Raw genomic sequence first — 22,585 nt, 5'->3', positions numbered from 1 at the left:
TGGTGACTCCACCTACCACTGTTGACTCCACCTACCACTGATGACTCCACCTACCACTGGCGACTCCACCTACCACTGGTGACTGCACCTACCACTGGTGACTCCACCTACCACTGGTGACTCCACCTCCCACTGGTGACTCCACCTACCACTGGTGACTCCACCTACCACTGGTGACTCCACCTACCACTGGTGACTCCACCTACCACTGATGACTCCACCTACCACTTGTGACTCCACCTACCACTGGCGACTCGACCTACCACTGATGACTCCACCTACCACTGGTGACTCCACCTACCAATGATGACTCCACCTACCACTGGCGACTCCACCTACCACTGGTGACTCCACCTACCACTGGTGACTCCACCTACCACTGATGACTCCACCTACCACTAGTGACTCCACCTACCACTGGTGACTCCACCTACCACTGATGACTCCACCTACCACTGGTGACTCCACCTACCACTGATGATTCCACCTACCACTGGTGACTCCACCTACCACTGGTGACTCCACCTACCACTGGTGACTCCACCTACCACTGATGACTCCACCTACCACTTGTGACTCCACCTACCACTGGCGACTCGACCTACCACTGATGACTCCACCTATCACTGGTGACTCCACCTACCAATGATGACTCCACCTACCACTGGCGACTCCACCTACCACTGGTGACTCCACCTACCACTGGTGACTCCACCTACCACTGATGACTCCACCTACCACTAGTGACTCCACCTACTACTGGTGACTCCACCTACCACTGATGACTCCACCTACCACTGGTGACTCCACCTACCACTGGTGATTCCACCTACCACTTGTGACTCCACCTACCACTGGCGACTCGACCTACCACTGATGACTCCACCTACCACTGGTGACTCCACCTACCAATGATGACTCCACCTACCACTGGCGACTCCACCTACCACTGGTGACTCCACCTACCACTGGTGACTCCACCTACCACTGATGACTCCACCTACCACTAGTGACTCCACCTACCACTGGTGACTCCACCTACCACTGGTGACTCCACCTACCACTGGTGACTCCACCTACCACTGATGACTCCACCTACCACTAGTGACTCCACCTACCACTGGTGACTCCACCTACCACTGATGACTCCACCTACTACTGGTGACTCCACCTACCACTGATGACTCCACCTACCACTAGTGACTCCACCTACCTATGATGACTCCACCTTCCACTGGTGACTCCACCTACCACTAGTGACTCCACCTACCACTGGTGACTCCACCTACCACTGATGACTCCACCTACCACTAGTGACTCCACCTACCACTAGTGACTCCACCTACCAATGATGACTCCACCTTCCACTGGTGACTCCACCTACCACTAGTGACTCCACCTACCACTAGTGACTCCACCTACCACTGGTGACTCCACCTACCACTGTTCCACCTCATCTGTCTGCAGTATATAAACTGCATCTCCGCCAATATGCTGCACTTTTACAAAGATTTATGGACTGAAGACATCAAGTCGACTCACTACTGAGGGACTGATTACTTCCATCTTCTCCACATCTTCCACTGTGTCTTTGCATTGGACAGAAGAAGCTACTGGATAGCGAAGAGTCTCCAGAATAAAGATGCGCAGATGTTACTCATGTGTTTAATTTATCACAACACATGTTGGTAACCAGATGTAATGCTGTTCAACGTAATTTAAAATCTTGTCTCGGTCTGTTACCATGAATTCGAAGTTCTGCTGTCACCCGCCCAGTTTATTTTTCACAGCCAGTCTGCGAGTGTACAGTTACGTTTCCTATTTATTGTCTCTCATGAGACTGACTGTTAACCTTGATATTAAGTCACTCTCAATATTCACTCTTACTAGGGATTTACAGTCACACTGGGTATTAGCACCTAAGCTGGATGTTTATGGTCTAAGTATTTAAGCTAGATATTAATACTCAAGGTATTTACTCGTGCACTGCACATATAGTCTCACTGGATATTTACATTCACTGCTCAAGAACACGGGAAAGCTTTTAGCTCGCTCACTTAGCAAGGGAATTCGCACGCACTAACAGTTACTCCTCTTAAATATACTATTGAACTAACTTTAAGCAGTGTGATCCAAGTGAAAAAGTCAAGGAAGTAAAGTCTATGACTCACGAAATCGTAATGACACGATTGTAAACAAACTATACCACGGGCGGGGTTTGAACCCGCGATCAGAGAGTCTCAAAACTCCAGCCCGTCGCGTTAGCCACTAGACCAGCTAGCCACAATAATATTCATCCAACTAGGTATATTTCTACACCATAGGAAGGTTAGCACAGGCACCATTGTGACCACAAATGCAAGTTTTTACAGACGAATCTCCAGCTAGCGTGGCCGTGACGAACTCTAGCTCAAGTCCCTTCACTGCCGTCAACATGACTCACGAAATCGTAATGACACGAGTTTTGAGACTCTGACCGCGGGTTCAAATCCCGCCCGTGGTATGGTAAGTAATGACTTTGCTAATAGCACAGATTATTTTTACGGATTTGAGGATAATCTGTCTACAATTAATAATAGACGAATATTTTATTGTGGATCTCTTTATATCCCCCCACGAGGCCTGGTCTCAGACCGGGCTGCGGGGGCGCTGACCCCCAGAAGCCCTCTCCAGGTATATATATTGGAGTCTCCGAAGTGAAGGAACGACAGACTGATCTGATGAACAAGCTTTGAACTCGATAAATTTTTGGAACAGAGGTGTTGGGTATACCTGGTGAGTAGATAGTTACCATATAGTCTAGCCTTTATATTGAAGTATACTATTAATTCTACTATTGTTATAACTACTATTACTATTTCAGTGCTACTACTATACTACTATTACTAATAATAGCCACCAGACCCCGTTGCTTGGTGGCTAAACCTCTAGCTTCACACGGCTAGGATCCGTGTTCAGTTCCCGGTGAGGGTAGAAACATTGGTCGTGTTTCCTTACACCGGTTGTCCATGTTCACCCATCAGTAAAATAGGTACCTGGGTGTTAGTGGACTGGTGTGGGTCGCATCCTGGGACAAAACTCACCTAATTTGCGGGAAACGCTCAGCATAACAAGCGGCTTTCTATATAGTAGTATGTCATTAATATCATCCAGGCTTGTATACCTTGTATTGTATGGTAGAAATAAAATTATTATTATTATTATTATTATTATTATTATTATTATTATTATTATTATTATTATTATTCTTATTATTATTATTATTATTATTATTATTACTATTAACTACTGTGCTTCTGTTACTCGAGAAGCGCACATACACGTCGTTATCTATATTCAATATCACTGCTATTATAGATAAAACGTTTTGCTCATTGTAGAGCTTTATCATATCACGTTTCGCTCTGAGCAGAGCCTAATCATGTCAGTTATCTGTGTTCACCTTCATTACTTCACGTTTTGCTTTGTACAAAATATTTTATCATATATGACTCTGCTTAAAGATTATCAAATCGTGTTTGTCGTGTAGCGTTTTATCGTATTTTGTTTTGCTTTGTGTATAGTTTATCATGTGTTTTTATGTGTAAACATGGTTTTTAATCACGTTTCGCTCTGGATTTAATTAAAATACATGTTTCATACAGGACTGTAAAGAATTATAAACAGAAGATAAACGAGAAAAGTAAACTGAAAACACTTTCCGATTTAATTATTTTTAAGGTTTAACTAGGCTAAAGTTTCCTATTTTTTCTGAATATTTTCAGCAACATTTTAGTTTGCTATATCACATATCAGTAAAAAATTGACTAATAAATCTCCAAAAAAATGTTAATGGCTGTGTCTGTAAGATTCGTTGTAAGAAATGCAATAATGTATATTATGGTCAAATTTGAAAAAATCTTGAACTACGATTACAGCAACATAAATGTAGCGTAAGAACTGGATAAAAATCTAATTCACGCGAGAGATTTTAACCACCCATGTGATTTTGTAAATGTTGGTCTGGTTGCATGAAGCTCATCCATCATTAAGCGAAATATAATTGAATCATGGTTCATTAAAAAGACCATTGATAGCAAAATGAATATTAGTTCAGGGTTGTATAAATTAAATTAATATATAATGAATCCAGTTTGTGAGGTTTTTAAACTATGCCTGACATGTCACACTAAAATTTTTTACAGGTGACCTGACTAAATCTTCACTACACTCCCTCGCTCAATAAATTAGGTGCTATGTGAGGACGTATTTCAGATTTATAAGTCTTCTGTTGCCCAGTTATTTTTACTATTCCTAGATAATGTGAGACGTCAGGAAATCACACTCACAAACATATATATTCACAGAAAGGCAGAATGGGGATGGAGAAGACAGACAGGAGATCCCAGACACAGGAAGATCAAATACAGCCTCCCTCACAACTTCCTATAGAAGCCTCCCAGCCAGGTCAACCCCAGTGCAACCAAACACTCTAAACCAAAACACCCATGCCACATCCAATGCCCCCACCCATTGCATTACAAACTCCACCCCCACAGCAACAACCCATAGTTTCTTATCAGGTCTCCCACTTCCCCAACCCCAATACACCTCCCAGACCACAATCTTAGAAAAGAAGTTGAAGGTGTGGTATACAAATGCAGATGGAATAACAAATAAGTATGAGGAGTGGCACGAAAGAATCAAGGAGACATCCCCAGACATAATAGCACTCACAGAAACGAAACTCACCAGAATAATAACAGATTCAATCTTTCCATCCGGATATCAAATCCTCAGGAAAGACAGAGGGAGGAGAGGCGGAGGAGGAGGTGCACTGCTCATTAAAAATCAGTGGGGGTTTGAGAAAATGGAAGGAATGGATGGCACAGGCGAAAGGGACTACTTAGTAGGAACAATCCAGTCTGAGGGACATAAGGTGATAATTGCAGTAATGTACAACCCACCACAGAACTGCAGGAAGCCAAGAGAAGAATACGATGAGAGCAACAGAGCAATGATCGACACACTAGCCGAGGTGGCCAGGAGAGCACACATGGGGGGAGCAAAGTTACTAGTTATGGGTGATTTCAATCACAAGGAGATTGACTGGGAAAACCTGGAGCCCCATGGGGGTCCTGAAACATGGAGAGCCAAGATGATGGATGTGGTACTGGAAAACCTCATGCATCAACATGTTAGAGACACTACCAGAGAGAGAGGAGAGGATGAACCAGCAAGACTGGACCTTGTATTCACCTTGAGTAGTTCTGACATCGATGATATCATGTATGAAAGGCCCCTGGGAGCTAGTGATTATGTGGTTCTGTGCTTCGACTACATAGTTGAGCTCCAAGTGGAGAGAGCAGCAGGAATAGGGTGGGAAAAACCAAACTACAAAAGGGGGAGCTACTCAGGCTTGAGGAACTTCTTTCAAGACATTCAGTGGGAGAGGGAACTGACAGGAAAACCAGTACAAGAAATGATGGACTATGTGGCAACAAAATGCAAGGAGGCAGAGGAGAGGTTTGTTCCCAAGGGAAACAGAAATAATGGGAAGAACAGAACGAGTCCTTGGTTCACCCAAAGGTGTAGGGAGGCAAAAACTAGGTGTACTAGAGAATGGAAAAGGTACAGAAGACAGAGAACTCAGGAAAATAAAGAGATCAGCCGAAGAGCCAGAAACGAATATTCACAGATAAGAAGGGAGGCTCAGCGGCAATACGAAAATGACATAGCATCGAAAGTCAAGACTGACCCGAAGCTGCTGTACAGACACATCAGGAGGAAAACAACAGTCAAGGACCAGGTAATCAGACTAAGGAAGGGTGATGGGGAATTCACAAGAAACGACCGGGAGGTATGTCAGGAGCTCAACACAAGATTTAAAGAAGTATTTACAGTGGAAACCAGTAGGACTCCAGGAAATCAGAGCAGGGGGGTGCACCAGCAAGTGCTGGATGAGGTACATATAACCAAGGAGGAGGTGAAGAAGCTGCTATGCGAACTTGACACCTCAAAGGCGGTGGGACCAAACAACATCTCTCCGTGGGTCCTTAAAGAGGGAGCAGAGATATTGTGTGTACCGTTAACAAAGATCTTCAACACATCATTTGAAACTAGGCAACTCCCCGAGGTATGGAAGATGGCAAATGTAGTCCCAATTTTTAAAAAGGGAGACAGACATGAGGCACTAAACTACAGACCTGTATCACTAACGTGTATAGTATGCAAGGTCATGGAGAAGATCATCAGGAGGAGAGTGGTGGGGCACCTGGAAAGAAACAAGTGTATAATTGACAACCAGCACGGTTTCAGGGAAGGAAAATCCTGTGTCACAAACCTACTAGAGTTTTATGACAAGGTGACAGAAGTAAGACAAGAGAGAGAGGGGTGGATCGACTGCATTTTTTTGGACTGCAAGAAGGCCTTCGACACAGTTCCTCACAAGAGGTTACTGCAAAAGCTAGAGGATCAGGCACACATAACAGGTGCTGTTCTTGGTATATGTGAATGACATAACGGAAGGGATAGACTCAGAAGTGTCCTTGTTTGCGGACGATGTGAAGTTAATGAGAAGAATCAAATCGGATGAGGATCAGGCAGGACTACAAAGAGACCTGGACAGGCTACAAGCCTGGTCCAGCAACTGGCTCCTTGAGTTTAACCCTGCCAAATGCAAAGTCATGAAGATTGGGGAAGGGCAAAGAAGACCGCAGACACAATATAGTTTAGATGGCCAAAGTCTGCAAACCTCACTCAAGGAAAAAGATCTGGGGGTGAGTATAACACCGAGCATATCTCCCGAGGCGCACATCAATCAGATAACTGCTGCAGCATACGGGCGCCTGGCAAACCTACGGATAGCGTTCCGATACCTCAGTAACGATTCGTTCAAGACTCTGTATACCATTTACGTCAGGCCCATACTGGACTATACAGCACCAGTTTGGAATCCACACCTAGTCAAGCACGTCAAGAAATTAGAGAAAGTGTAAAGGTTTGCAACAAGACTAATCCCAGAGCTACGGGGATTGTCCTACGAAGAAAGGTTGAGGGAAATCGGCCTGACGACACTGGAGGCCAGGAGGGTCAGGGGAGACATGATAACGACATATAAAATACTGCGCGGAATAGACGAGATGGACAAAGACGGGATGTTCCAGAGATGGGACACAGACACAAGAGGTCACAATTGGAAGTTGAAGACTCAGATGAATCAAAGGGATGTTAGGAAGTATTTCTTCAGTCATAGAGTAGTCAAGCCGTGGAATAGCCTAGAAAGTGAAGTAGTGGAGGCAGGAACCATACATAGTTTTAAGGCGAGGTATGATAAAGCTCATGGAGCAGGGAGAGAGAGGACCTAGTAGCAATCAGTGAAGAGGCGGAGCCAGGAGCTATGACTCGACCCCTGCAACCACAAATAGGTGAGTACAGCAGTTTTTCTGTGGGCACAGCCAGTGGGCCCCTCCCATGGCCCTCCAGAGCCATAATTACTGATGGCAACAACAAAATCCTCCCAACAAACACAGAATACGACCTCGTTTATATTTGCTAATATTCATTGCCTTAGGCCATCCACCAACACCCTTCATCAGTGAACATCTAGAGGAGTCAAATGCGATGTTTGCAGCCTTCACAGAGACCCACACAAAAGATCACTTTGACAACGAAATATGGATAAATGGGTATAACCTTAGCTGTGACAGAGAGAACAGGCAACAAGCGCGGGGGGGGGGGGTGATGGGGGGCCTGTATATCGAATAGTCGCTCATCTGCACAGAGATGCTGAACACCACAAATGATGTAGCTGAATTTCTAGCAATAAAGATCGAGAACCAAAACCTAGTCATAGTGGTTGTATATAAGCCACCAGATGCAACTTCCCAACAGTTCAAGGAACACCTACTGAAAATTGATTACTGCTTGAAAACCTTCCAGCTCCATTCCCAAACATCTTTTTGTTTGGTCATTTCAACTTAAGACATACAAAATGGAAGAATGTAGCAAAAAATGTTATTGCAGAAACAATCCCTGGAGGCAGCGCAGATGAAAAGTCACACACATAAGCTGTTAAATCTCTGCAATAAACACAACCTAAGTCAGCAGATAGAAGAACCAACAAAACTAGAAAATACACTTGACTTTATTTTCACAAATAATGAAGACCTGGTAAGAAACATAATGAAGTCAAAAACAATTAATTCCGATCACAATATAATCGAAGTTCAGACTTACATGTACAGGGATCCTGACCAGTAAAATGCAACTTTAAATACGACTTCAACAACAGGAACGTCAACTGGGATCAGGTGAAGCATATCTTAAATGAAACATGTTGGGAAGATATCTTAAATAACATGGATGCAAACCAGTGCCTTGAAAGGGTCAACTTCCTGGCAGCTGAAGTATGTTCAAGGTCTATTCTACTATGAAAGAAGAAGAGAAAACGTAAACTGGAGAGAGAAAGTCGCTTCCTCTACAGAAGATGACGAATGAGCCTCAAAAGCCTGTCAATGTATGGCAAATTTCTGACATAACCCTAACTCTTCTAGACTTTGAGAAAGCCATTGATAACAAGCCCATGCACTCAGCTCCAGGCCTAGACTCGTGGAACTCTGAATTCACTAACATCTGCAAGAAAACCCTCTCGCATACCCTAAAATTACTATGGAGAAGGAGCTTAGACATGGGCGAAATTCCAGCCACTAAAATCAACGGATATAGCCCCACTCAATAAAGGTGGAAGCAAAGCATTAGTTAATAAATATAGACCAATAACTCTAATGTCCCAAATCCTAAAAATCTTCGAAAGAATACTAAGAAGCATGATTGCAAGCCACTTGGATTTCAAAAAACTGCACAATTCAGGGCAACATGGGTACAGAGCAGATCGCTCGTGCTTCTCACAACTACTGGATCACCATCCTATGGTCTTGGATGCACTGGAAAACAAACACAATGCAGATGTAATATACACAGACTTTGCAAAAGCCTCTGTTAATTTTTTAATTAATAAATTATAGCACTATATGAAAATTACAATTGGAACTTCCTAGCTTTCACTGATGCAAATTGATGTATGATGTGCTCATAATCACTTTTTTTCAGTTTCTTCTCCTTATACACTCAACAGAGCATGATCACAGAGTCTACAATGTAATAACATGTCATCTTTCACTAGACGTCAGCCAGCAAGAGGCATGTCCCATGTCTCATGTCTCATTCGAACTTATTTATACACAAATGTAATAAGCCTGTGTAATAATATAATATACAAGCAGTAATAATTTGGGAACCCCGTATAAAACACCATTATTCTTAAATTTCAAAAAGACCAAAAATTACCATTCCAACTTTGAATGATTTCTACACCAACTGATACATGATAAATCTATACCCTTATATACTAATACTTTATAAAGAAGAGGAAAAAAAATACTGATTTTCCAAATAATGACTAGAAATTAGGCCATGACATTTACCAGCGTCTCAACGGACCAGTATATCAACAACCTCCGTGACTGGTCTCAGATAACATGGAATAAACACCTCTCCCCCATAAGGATTTAGTTGACTTCATTGAGGTGTGAGTCAAGTACAAATGTACTGAGATACATTTGTATCTAGCTATCCAGCTTAACGACAGGAGACGGGAATGATCATAGAGTTTTATGAGGCCTAGGGGGACTTTCATCATCCACACGAGAGTGTCATGGCTGAAACATGCCGATGGTATTATACCATCGCACCCAAGACAATCTCTTCCGGCTCAAATACAATCTCAACACAATTAAATCTTCCATTCACTTCACCTTAGAAGAGGAAAACAACACTCCACCTCTGGATCCTATATACAAAACACTACTAACACCTCCCTTCACTTTACCAACTCATCACTCCACTGGAATCAAGAAAGGTGTTCACTGGGTTACCTTCTAAGGGCTCTGAATATTTTCACCCTTGATTTCCTCTAATACGAGTGTTTCATATTCCCTGAAATCTCCTGCAGTTTACATTTTACTGCTACCTTATTAATGGATGGTAGAGGAAGACCACAGGGAATAATAATCTCTTCGACAGCCGATATCAACAGCAACTGCTGTATAATCTTCCCTACCTCAAGTGTGCCCGAGAATGTCCGAGCGTCTCCCGCATGCTAGCGGCTTTCTTTGTGCTTAACAATATTCTGTTAAATGTAAAACTTCATTTTGTATATTGCATTAAGAAATAAAGTTTGTCTGTAAGAAAAAAGCTGAATAATCGACAAAGAGGTTCACGCCACCAGTGAAGAGAATACAGATCTCTGCATGTTCCCCTGTTGCAGTTGCAAAAAAGTGTTTGTGTGAAACTACTGCGAGTTGTACATCAGCGTACACAAACACAGATACGCTTGCTCTATCAACATCAACAACTCGTGTGCTCTACATCATAACTCGGCTTTACACCACAGGGCGAGAATAGTTATCCAAGAACAAGAAAAACAATGACGAAAATGTTTGGAAAGAGCTTCCATTCCTTCCACAGACACCATCACCCAAAAGTAATGCAAATATCCAATGAAACCCCAGTTCCACATCCTCCTCAGTCATCCTTCTCAGTCATCCTGACTGTGGTAAGTGTTTCTGACGATTCCTCGTCACTTACTCTCACAATTATGTATACTGGTGTTTTCCATGTTCTCTCGATAGGGTTGTAAAAGCTTAAGTCTCCAAGAAAACGTTGCCCCTTTAAAGGTTTCTATTCAGACATATTTTATTTGACATTCATTAGCTGAAGCATGTTCCTAACGGCACCTGTCCTCACAACAACTTCCATTAAAACACCTGATCTCGCAGTTCCTGTCATCATAACACCTGCCTTCACAGGGGGTGATAAAGTTACCTGCCCATAAAACACCTCCGTTAGCAGGGGGTGGTGCAAAAGACACTTACCCTCACAACAGCTGCTCCAAACACCTGCTCTCACAAAAGCTGCCCTCACAACATCTGTCATCAGAACACCTGTTATTACAACATCTGACCATAGTACACCTGTCCTTAAACCAGCTGACCTAACAAAACCTGTCCTGGTAACATTTGTTCTCCCAACACCTGCTTCTCAACACCTGCATCAAAATTCTTCATTTCCTGTTAGTCTTCAGATTTAATTGAGCCAATTAAACTTCATAGCAAATTTACAAATATGTAGTTGTCACAGTCTTGATGGTGACACAAATGGTGATGACGATGATGATAATGATTCATGTCACCTACCTGCTGGATGACACAGATGAGGGTGATGGTGTCACCTTCCTGCACGTGCAGTTCCTGAGGACCGAGTATAGCAGCACGTGGTGTGTTGACGAGAAGATTGACGAACTGGGAGAGTACGCCAGTCCCCGTGTACATCTGATGGCAAGAAGGCAACACACAAGCACATAAAACCAAAGAAAAGAACTAAATGAAACAATATACTAACTCCCAGACTGAACACACCCATGCTGCAGACGAAGCTAATTTCTGAAGCGAGAAAGGTGAGTGAATTTTAAATTGCTTGTGTCAAAGAGAACCGGAATAACTCCTTCGGTATGTTTCGCGTAGAAGAATTATTATTATATTTACTAAATCCATATTTAGTGTGTGAAAAGGCACTCAACTCATTGTTATATTGTATGCAGACCTTTATCAAGTTATACAAGAGTTACCATTAGTTTGTACAAAAACTCCATAATGTGGAAAAAAGACACGTGTACAGTTTTGGACATTTATAAGTGTCCTGAACCACTCATAAATGTCCTTTTTCATAGTTTGTTCGTATCACCAGACCATTTACAACCACATTATAGAATGGTTAGGAGGACGAAGGTAAGAGATGAGGTAACTTAAGTTTCAGTTATCTTCTAGGAAAATGTACAGCGTCTTAATGTAAGGATACAGGTCACAGGACCATTAACTGTAACTTCTGTACGAAAAGATAACTTTCTTCAGTGAGCGAGAGGCTTTTCGAAGTTGCCTTCGCCTGTAGAATACAAACAAAATGAGTAATTTATGTTAGACACAATGAAGTCAACGAAATCATCAGAAAGAGCCTTACTACAACCTAGTACCTAGCAAGAGGCAACTTCGATATTACTAACCAGCACCCCGGAAACGCCCGCCTGCCACCCAGCAGGGATCCCTTATTATGATTCGAAGAACGGCAGACTGCTGCTGCTGTACATCTACCCTTACAAACTTCTGCCTCCCAGTTGTGTTGACCAACATGGTCATGTGCTGATCACAAGGAAGATCACAAGCTGTACAAGTAGAGGTACTTAACTTACCCTTTGACAGTGGGAGAAGCAAGCCATGAGCGCCCTCATAGCGCTGACTTCCAGGCTCATCGAAATCACCAGAGAGCAGAGAGCTGCCTTATATCTCTTCAGGTGCCTCATCATCGACACCATGCCCAGCCCTTCTAGGATAGGGTAGGTACCTGAGCCAGAGCTTGCAGCTCAAAAGACTCCCATTCCCATTAGCCCCCTTGGGGCGGGGATGGCAGACCAGAGAGACCTAGTTTCTCCCTACGAGAAGCTAGGCCTGGGGACAGTTGGTCCCAAAGATGAGGAGGTACTTTTGCCTCCTCCCATGGGAGACTTAGGTCCCAGACACTCCCTAGAGAGGGAGCCAAGGCCGGGCCACCACTTGAAAAAGCCCCGGGCCGGGAGAATACCGGCGAATCTTTAATAATAATAAATAAAATAACAAGGTGCTTTATAGTGGCAATGTAGAGAAAAAAAGCTTGCTGAGTTTAGAGTCCCCAACGAGCACCTCAAAAGCTTGAGGAATTTTACAAGTTCAGTTGATAGTTTCGATAAGTTATGACATTCTGCAGTACTCCGAAAATCCTTAATTACTGAACCCACCAATATGTAAAGAAATGTTCCATTGTATTATTCAGATATGTATATAAATATATATATACATTCAAATATATATATATATATATATATATATATATATATATATATATATATATATATATATATATATACAAGGAATTCGCAAGAGCAGGCGAAATATACACAAACACTGATCTCTGGCTGAAAGAGACTCGAACCTACGAACCTTGGAACAAGGTACGCAGTGCTTTACCAATCTACCCACAATGAACCAATATCTTGGAGTCCAGCTTGCGCTAGACTTTGATCCAAGGCAGCCAACTTTCAGGGAGAAGGCTTGTCTTGTAAGCCTCCTCCCTGAAAGCTGGCTGCCTTGGATCAAAGTCTAGCGCAAGCTGGACTCTAAGGTATTCGTCCAGTGTGGGTAAATTGGTAAAGCACTGCGTACCTTGTTCCAAGCCAAGGTTCGTAGGTTTGAGTCTCCTTCAGCCATAGATCAGTGTTTATATATATATGTATATATATATATATATATATATATATATATATATATATATATATATATATATATTTATATATATATATATATATATATATATATATATATATATATATATATATATATGGGATTAAATCTGGAGTATCTGAGAGAGTTAGAGCAAAGGAAGGGGTAGCAGTAATGTTAAATGATCAGTTATGGAAGGAGAAAAGAGAATATGAATGTGTAAATTCAAGAATTATGTGGATTAAAGTAAAGGTTGGATGCGAGAAGTGGGTCATAATAAGCGTGTATGCACCTGGAGAAGAGAGGAATGCAGAGGAGAGAGAGAGATTTTGGGAAATGTTAAGTGAATGTATAGGAGCCTTTGAACCAAGTGAGAGAGTAATTGTGGTAGGGGACCTGAATGCTAAAGTAGGAGAAACTTTTAGAGAGGGTGTGGTAGGCAAGTTTGGGGTGCCAGGTGTAAATGATAATGGGAGCCCTTTGATTGAACTTTGTATAGAAAGGGGTTTAGTTATAGGTAATACATATTTTAAGAAAAAGAGGATAAATAAGTATACACGATATGATGTAGGGCGAAATGACAGTAGTTTGTTGGATTATGTATTGGTAGATAAAAGACTGTTGAGTAGACTTCAGGATGTACATGTTTATAGAGGGGCCACAGATATATCAGATCACTTTCTAGTTGTAGCTACACTGAGAGTAAAAGGTAGATGGGATACAAGGAGAATAGAAGCATCAGGGAAGAGAGAGGTGAAGGTTTATAAACTAAAAGAGGAGGCAGTTAGGGTAAGATATAAACAGCTATTGGAGGATAGATGGGTTAATGAGAGCATAGGCAATGGGGTCGAAGAGGTATGGGGTAGGTTTAAAAATGTAGTGTTAGAGTGTTCAGCAGAAGTTTGTGGTTACAGGAAAGTGGGTGCAGGAGGGAAGAGGAGCGATTGGTGGAATGATGATGTAAAGAGAGTAGTAAGGGAGAAAAAGTTAGCATATGAGAAGTTTTTACAAAGTAGAAGTGATGCAAGGAGGGAAGAGTATATGGAGAAAAAGAGAGAGGTTAAGAGAGTAGTGAAGCAATGTAAAAAGAGAGCAAATGAGAGAGTGGGTGAGATGTTATCAACAAATTTTGTTGAAAATAAGAAAAAGTTTTGGAGTGAGATTAACAAGTTAAGAAAGCCTAGAGAACAAATGGATTTGTCAGTTAAAAATAGGAGAGGAGAGTTATTAAATGGAGAGTTAGAAGTATTGGGAAGATGGAGGGAATATTTTGAGGAATTGTTAAATGTTGATGAAGATAGGGAAGCTGTGATTTCGTGTATAGGGCAAGGAGGAATAACATCTTGTAGGAGTGAGGAAGAGCCAGTTGTGAGTGTGGGGAAAGTTCGTTAGGCAGTAGGTAAAATGAAAGGGGGTAAGGCAGCCGGGATTGATGGGATAAAGATAGAAATGTTAAAAGCAGGTGGGGATATAGTTTTGGAGTGGTTGGTGCAATTATTTAATAAATGTATGGAAGAGGGTAAGGTACCTAGGGATTGGCAGAGAGCATGCATAGTTCCTTTGTATAAAGGCAAAGGGGATAAAAGAGAGTGCAAAAATTATAGGGGGATAAGTCTGTTGAGTGTACCTGGTAAAGTGTATGGTAGAGTTATAATTGAAAGAATTAAGAGTAAGACGGAGAATAGGATAGCAGATGAACAAGGAGGCTTTAGGAAAGGTAGGGGGTGTGTGGACCAGGTGTTTACAGTGAAACATATAAGTGAACAGTATTTAGATAAGGCTAAAGAGGTCTTTGTGGCATTTATGGATTTGGAAAAGGCGTATGACAGGGTGGATAGGGGGGCAATGTGGCAGATGTTGCAAGTGTATGGTGTAGGAGGTAGGTTACTGAAAGCAGTGAAGAGTTTTTACGAGGATAGTGAGGCTCAAGTTAGAGTATGTAGGAAAGAGGGAAATTTTTTCCCAGTAAAAGTAGGCCTTAGACAAGGATGTGTGATGTCACAGTGGTTGTTTAATATATTTATGGATGGGGTTGTAAGAGAAGTAAATGCGAGGGTCTTGGCAAGAGGCGTGGAGTTAAAAGATAAAGAATCACACACAAAGTGGGAGTTGTCACAGCTGCTCTTTGCTGATGACACTGTGCTCTTGGGAGATTCTGAAGAGAAGTTGCAGAGATTGGTGGATGAATTTGGTAGGGTGTGCAAAAGAAGAAAATTAAAGGTGAATACAGGAAAGAGTAAGGTTATGAGGATAACAAAAAGATTAGGTGATGAAAGATTGAATATCAGATTGGAGGGAGAGAGTATGGAGGAGGTGAACGTATTCAGATATTTGGGAGTGGACGTGTCAGCGGATGGGTCTATGAAAGATGAGGTGAATCATAGAATTGATGAGGGAAAAAGAGTGAGTGGTGCACTTAGGAGTCTGTGGAGACAAAGAACTTTGTCCTTGGAGGCAAAGAGGGGAATGTATGAGAGTATAGTTTTACCAACGCTCTTATATTGGTGTGAAGCGTGGGTGATGAATGTTGCAGCGAGGAGAAGGCTGGAGGCAGTGGAGATGTCATGTCTAAGGGCAATGTGTGGTGTGAATATAATGCAGAGAATTCGTAGTTTGGAAGATAACAGGAGGTGTGGGATTGCCAAAACTGTTGTCCAGAGGGCTGAGGAAGGGTTGTTGAGGTGGTTCGGACATGTAGAGAGAATGGAGCGAAACAGAATGACTTCAAGAGTGTATCAGTCTGTAGTGGAAGGAAGGCGGGGTAGGGGTCGGCCTAGGAAGGGTTGGAGGGAGGGGGTAAAGGAGGTTTTGTGTGCAAGGGGCTTGGACTTCCAGCAGGCATGCGTGAGCGTGTTTGATAGGAGTGAATGGAGACAAATGGTTTTTAATACTTGACGTGCTGTTGGAGTGTGAGCAAAGTAACATTTATGAAGGGATTCAGGGAAACCGGCAGGCCGGACTTGAGTCCTGGAGATGGGAAGTACAGTGCCTGCACTCTGAAGGAGGGGTGTTAATGTTGCAGTTTAAAAACTGTAGTGTAAAGCACCCTTCTGGCAAGACAGTGATGGAGTGAATGATGGTGAAAGTTTTTCTTTTTCGGGCCACCCTGCCTTGGTGCGAATCGGCCAGTGTGATAATAAATAATATATATATATATATATATATATATATATATATATATATATATATATATATATATATATATATATATATATATATATATATATATATATATATATATATATATATATATATATATATATATATATATATATATATATATATATATATATATATATATATATATATATATATATATATTTCATTTATGTTAATGTAAAAATTACGAGTTTTGCCAAAAGAACCTTAGAAAACTTACCTAACCTTATTATAACAATCGTAATTTAATTTAGCCTAATCCAACTAAATATATTTTAGATAAGTTTTCAGTCATTTAATAATAAACACAATGATTTTTTTTCTTTCGTTAAGTTTAGAATGATTTTTGCGAAATTACTGCATACACCAATTTTTGCCTGCCTTATTGGGCAAGAAGAGCGTTGCTATTTAAGCAAAAATCGCAAGATTTACCTATTCGGCACGACATATTGTTAATTATCATGATTGTATGGCTTGCAAGTAATGTATAACTCTGGGATTGTCATCGTCTCAGTCACGATAAAGATCTGATATAGATCCGTCGATAATGTGTTTATATTTTCCGCTTACAACATTACATGACAAAGGTCTTGAATATATTTCAGCTGTTAAATCATTCTTATGGGAAGTTATTACGAAGAGTGAGAGGCTTCTTTAATTAATGCCTGTCTAATGGGTTTGTCACCTGTCGTGAAGTAAATGGTATAGTATTGGAGGGTTAATTAACCTGATAGTCGTGATCCTGTAATGAATGTGAGAATATATTCACGTGTCTACCCGTGACATGTATTTTCTGCATCTAACTTATCCTGCGAAAGTTTTCAGTAATTACGACCACTGTTGCTATCTCAGAATGTAAGTGCTGTCGTGAAATCGTACCTCTACCACCAGGACCCGTGGCTTGGAGGCAAAAGCTCGCGCTTCACACGGTGAGAGTCCGGGTTCGATTCCCAGAGAAGGGGTGGAAACATCGGACGTGTTTCCTTACAGCGGTTGTCTACGTTCACCCATCAGTAAAAAGGGTACCTGGGTGTTAGTGGACTGGTGTGGGTCGCATCCTGGGACAAAACTGACTTAATTTGCCCGAAATGCTCTGCTTAACAAAGGGCTTTCTATATAGTAGTATGTCATTGATGTCAACTATGGTCTGTATACCTTGTATATATAGACACAAAATTATTTTTATGCTATAATATTAAGATCAAATATTTTACGCATGTATTTTCATCTAAGATTGTTATTAAAACTCCTAAATAACCTTGAGATGCACATCTGTAATAGAAAGTTGATTATATTTTGTGATTACTGACGCGACGGGCTGGAGTTTTGAAACTCTCTGACCGCGGGTTCAATCCCGGCCGGGGTATGGTTTTATTACTGATGATGTTGTTGAGGGAAGCAATATTATAACTCGGGAAGATACAGCAACGCCCTTAGTCTCCAGAGGAGGTAACACACGGTCTGGAGGCAGTCAGCCGTGGAAGCAGAGCTGTTAGTATCTTTATCAACTATGGCATCAATGGAACTTGTGAAAAACGCAACGAATCCGGAGAAATTACCATGACATAAGAAACTCGGTACATGTGCAGACACAGACTCGTGCAGGTAAGAGACTGCAAGACATACCTGACACTCATAGGTTCCGTTATCGCGGATTTGAGCATACTTGATCTGCAGTGTCCAGTCATCGGAACCCTCAGTGTGAAGGACGCTGAAGCGCATGTCGCTAGTGTAAGTGTAGATGCCAGTGGTGAGAATGTGCCAGTCCCACCGACGTATCCACGATACCTGCAGCAGCAGGAACGCCTGCAGGAGGAAGATTAAGTAAACAATTACTAATGAAGAGAACCATCCACAAATGCTTAAGGTCTGAGCAAGCTGTTTAACATCAAATTCACAAACTGGAGACAATACTTTATTGAGCTAGATGACGAAACACAACATTATACTGTCTATTTTCGTGGCGAATTTGTAATGTTGTTGTGAACTGTTTCAACCAGGAGAGTTGAGATGGTTCTTGTGGGTCAGGGATCACGAGGAGGCAACTGACAGTCTAGTGGTACTTGACTCACGAAATCGTAATGGCACGATTGCAAACAAACCGTACCACAGGTGGGGTTTGAACCCGCGATCAAATAGTCTAAAAACACCAGATCTCTGGTCGCGGGTTCAAACCCCACCAGTGGTATGGTTCATCTAATGGTAATTCAGTCCCGTGCATATGTACGGAATTTTTGAAATATTTATAGCAGGATGACCAGTAATTGTTAATTTTATGTTAAAATATTCTCCTAAAAATCTACGAAAGACATTCATGCATAAACTACACGCATGAACAATATTCACGAACAAGCAAGAACAAGAGAGATAACATAACAATGCGAGTTTTCTTAGGAAAACGTATACAGGAGGATATATATTAAAACATTGGCATGTTAGAGGCTGTTTTATTAAACAATATTTCCAGACTGTACGACCCTCAGTGGGTTTTAACAAGTAAAAAAATGTTGCTATACTGAAGATAATTCCCACCAGTCTGAGGCTTTGTTTACAAAATTATTGATACAAACAGAATGGTGTATGGAAAACTTTAATTTTTAATAGCCTTCAGTAGCTTGCAGACATATCGTATATTCATAGAGGTATATACATCAGTGTATATACACCGAGAATTTATTTTAAATCCTACATAACAAATATAAGAATTAGCCACGGTAAATATATAATGAAATCTTAATTATTTTCGTGTATAGATATATTTTTCTTCCTATAATTAAGTCATAACTTACTTCCAATTCAGAATATTTTTATCTCTAGACACATCGCTGTCCTGTACCCTGTCAGATGCCTTTTCTTCTTCTAAATACATAAATACAACGAACTGCTAATTTCCAATATCAAAATACTGCTCTTTGCGTCTCTAGTGGACCCACGTGAGACACAATGTTCTTCTTGTGCTGCTTTACAGGTTCCTATTGACACTGATCACCAAAATCAGCAGGATAATTTTCTGGTGACTGAGGCAGCAAACAGTCTAGCTGAAGGTACAGTGATTCTGCTGAGCTCTATTGTGTACTCTGAAAACTGTAGTAGTCGTGAAGGTTATGCATATGTCCTCAGAACCAAGATTCCATGATGTTGCAGTGTCTGACAAGTTGTACAAGAATGGTATACAATACTGACAAGATCATGCAACATCATGGAATCTTGATTCTGAGGACATAAACTTCACGACTACTACTACTACAACTAGCTCATCTCTTTGGGAAGGACCTACTTCCACTGGGGAATCCCGCCTACCAGTGACTATGCCCTCGTCTGCTACCCGTCAGGCTCCTTGTTTCTACTTCAGAATCTCCACGACTACGGTTCTCTTCGCACCTACTCCTAGGTTGAGGGACTGATTACCTCATCTTCTGTACATAGTTCTACTGTCTTCAAGTTATGTCCTGGAATTTGTATTGATAAAGCCACTGGATGGCGAAACGTCTACAATAAAGATACCCAAATGTTGCACATGTGTCTCAGTTTTGTTAGGTGTTTGCCTAGAATCCCTTATAGCTTCTACGGTGCGCTGCCTCTCCCAGATGAGATAGGCTTCACTGGAATCCCTTGTTTGCATTCTTGGTCTGGCCATATATTCAGGAGCGTTTGGGGTTCCTGGTGAAGGTGTGATGAAGTTTCTTTCATTTTTCCGAACTTTTTATGTCACGAGTTTTGCGCAGTAAAGTTTTGGTTATGGTGTCAACTTAGTTGTCAGAGGGTCGTAGGTGTCCGGGTCGTTGCAAATGTCGTGCCTCGAAGGAACGTTTTTTCAGATGCACTGTTTAGGTCATTTACACATTCTCCATGATAAGTCCAGGTTGTTGTAGAAAAATGTTTGAGGTTCGCTATTTAAGGTTGTGGAGATCAAGAATGTAATCACTGAGGAAATTGTGTTTGTTGCGAGTTATTAAACTTTAAGATGAAGGTCCAGTTATCCTCTGAGAGAAAGATCCACATCTACCCAAGCGTTGAGACGATGGATAGAGATATAAATGCTGAATAATATAACGCTTTAATGACTACGTTTGTGAGCTTGGTGGGCGAAACGTTGTTAGTAAATTCTCAAATAATACCAACCTCAGATTTCCTTTCTCCATGACAGCCAAGACCTACCTTGAAGAATGAGAAACTAAGGAGGTGTTCCTTCATGCCAGGACATCTCCCGGAAAAGGCTAGTGGACTCTTCCTTCCTCGCAAACAGCTTTATGAGGAACATATGTATGTACCATAATGTCAAGAGGCACTCCTTCTTCTCCTTGCTACAGTTCCTGATCAACTATACGATGAGGTTAAACGAGAGTAATTACTCTTCTCTCCATAGCAGAAAAATTAAGGGGAAACCTGTGTCCCACTTTATCTGTAAGTTGGAACTATTAGGAAATGTAGTCTTTAGCTAGATAACAAGAAATCTACACTCTCGTATTGAATATTGTTGCAATGTGTAGTATGAAAGAGATATAAAGCTGAACTCAGCAGTTCTTTTGTGCAGAGGGTGACTGTTGGGCGCTTGGGCAGGGCAATAAGCTAGATTGAATTTGGACATGAGAGAGTGCACACACGTTACAAATCTCCCACTAAGAACAAAGAAAATAATGACTTTGTGCAGTAAACTCTGAAATACTGTCAATCTCCACTAGGAAAACTAGTGTTAAAAAGAAACACGAGTGTATCATCCGCGGTATAATCCCGTTAAGAGTAAAGTTTGTGTCGTGGTACACATTCATGTGTTATGAACAAAGTGACTCCCTATCAACGAGTGAGGACATAACTACACATCTGTAGCGGCCTACTCAAGACAACGATACCGGGATATACTCTCCCTACCACAAACTAGGGAAAACTTGGTTAGTTACAATACCCACGTAAGATCAGGCATACCCACATATAATTACGTTAGCTGCAGCTAATAGGTATAGGTGAGATTTTACTGGAATTACCAAAAGATCCTGTGACATGTGGGCGATTCACCCAAACCCAAGTATCACTACGCATTCCAGATGATAGTGAAATGCTGAGATATATACTCCTTTGGGACAAATTATATGAATAACACGCTGTTAATCAACAGTCACTGTGGAATCTGGAACGGCACCCCAAAGAGATTTCCAGGGAGAGGCTGCTGGATATCATGTTGTTAAAAGATAAGTAACATTTGTGTTATGTTTGGTTTATGCAGGAAAGTATACTGTAACCAGTTCTCCACAGGTGTATTTATATTTGACTTTATTTCTTTGGAATATATATATAGTGTAGACACATTATACATTTTTAAGAATAAAGCCATAGTCGCAGATATTTTCATTATTGTAACTATGATGGTCAGTATATTTATTAGCTAGATTATCCCGAGAATTAGATAGGTTTTTCCCTAAATCCTTTATAATCGGCAGAGCAAAAATCGGGAACTTTTGCTGGTCTAGTGGCTAACGCGACGGGCTGGAGTTTTGAGACTCTATGACCGCGGGTTCAATCCCGGCCGGGGGTATGGTTTTTTTTGCTGTATTACCCTTATTCTCGTATTCCCAGGTAACACTAAAGGTAATAAGTAGACTTGAGGTCACTTGCACGAAACTCTACAGTGATTTCTTAATTATTTACGAGAGTTTTCTTGTTAGACAACACCAGGTCTAGCAAATTTTGACTTCTGATAGGTTCTGTTACATATTGCTTCAGAAAGCAGTCCTAAACTACTTCTAGAAAGTCACTGGACTCAAGATTACCTGCCAAACAAGACCAGTCTATTTGACTAAAATTAAAATCTTCTGCTATTATTAAGTTATCGTGTCTTGAACCCCTAACAACATCGTTCCAAAGAAGTCTCCCTCCGTAGCCTTCTGAGCTTTGGGTTCGGTATATTACACCTGTTCACTCAGTGACTACACCTTCCTTCGTTTACATCATACATTTTTAAATAAAATAGTATTGTTTTAATTGTGATTTTCCTATACACGTTTTTTTTTATTATCATTCATAATTATAACAAAAGTGTTACAGTAACACACAAGACACAAGGAGAAAAAAAATAACACCAGATT

At 41.2% G+C, this 22,585-nt stretch overlaps 1 protein-coding gene across 1 annotated transcript in view; it reads right to left on the bottom strand.

Annotated features, from left to right (window-relative positions):
- The window catches only part of LOC128690677 (opioid-binding protein/cell adhesion molecule-like), a 110,161-nt gene that overhangs the window by 73,363 nt on the left and 14,213 nt on the right, over window positions 1–22,585 (bottom strand). The window contains exons 3-4 of the mRNA XM_070088506.1: window positions 18,132–18,311; window positions 11,235–11,369 (exon numbers count right to left, since the gene is read on the bottom strand). Of these exons, the coding sequence (XP_069944607.1) occupies window positions 11,235–11,369; window positions 18,132–18,311 (315 nt within the window). The remainder of the gene's footprint in view (window positions 1–11,234; window positions 11,370–18,131; window positions 18,312–22,585) is intronic.

The sequence above is a fragment of the Cherax quadricarinatus genome, chromosome 24, assembly GCF_038502225.1.
Source record: "Cherax quadricarinatus isolate ZL_2023a chromosome 24, ASM3850222v1, whole genome shotgun sequence".
NCBI lineage: Eukaryota > Metazoa > Arthropoda > Malacostraca > Decapoda > Parastacidae > Cherax > Cherax quadricarinatus.
Note: the sequence above shows the minus strand (reverse complement) of the source record. Positions and strands in the feature narration are given on the sequence as shown.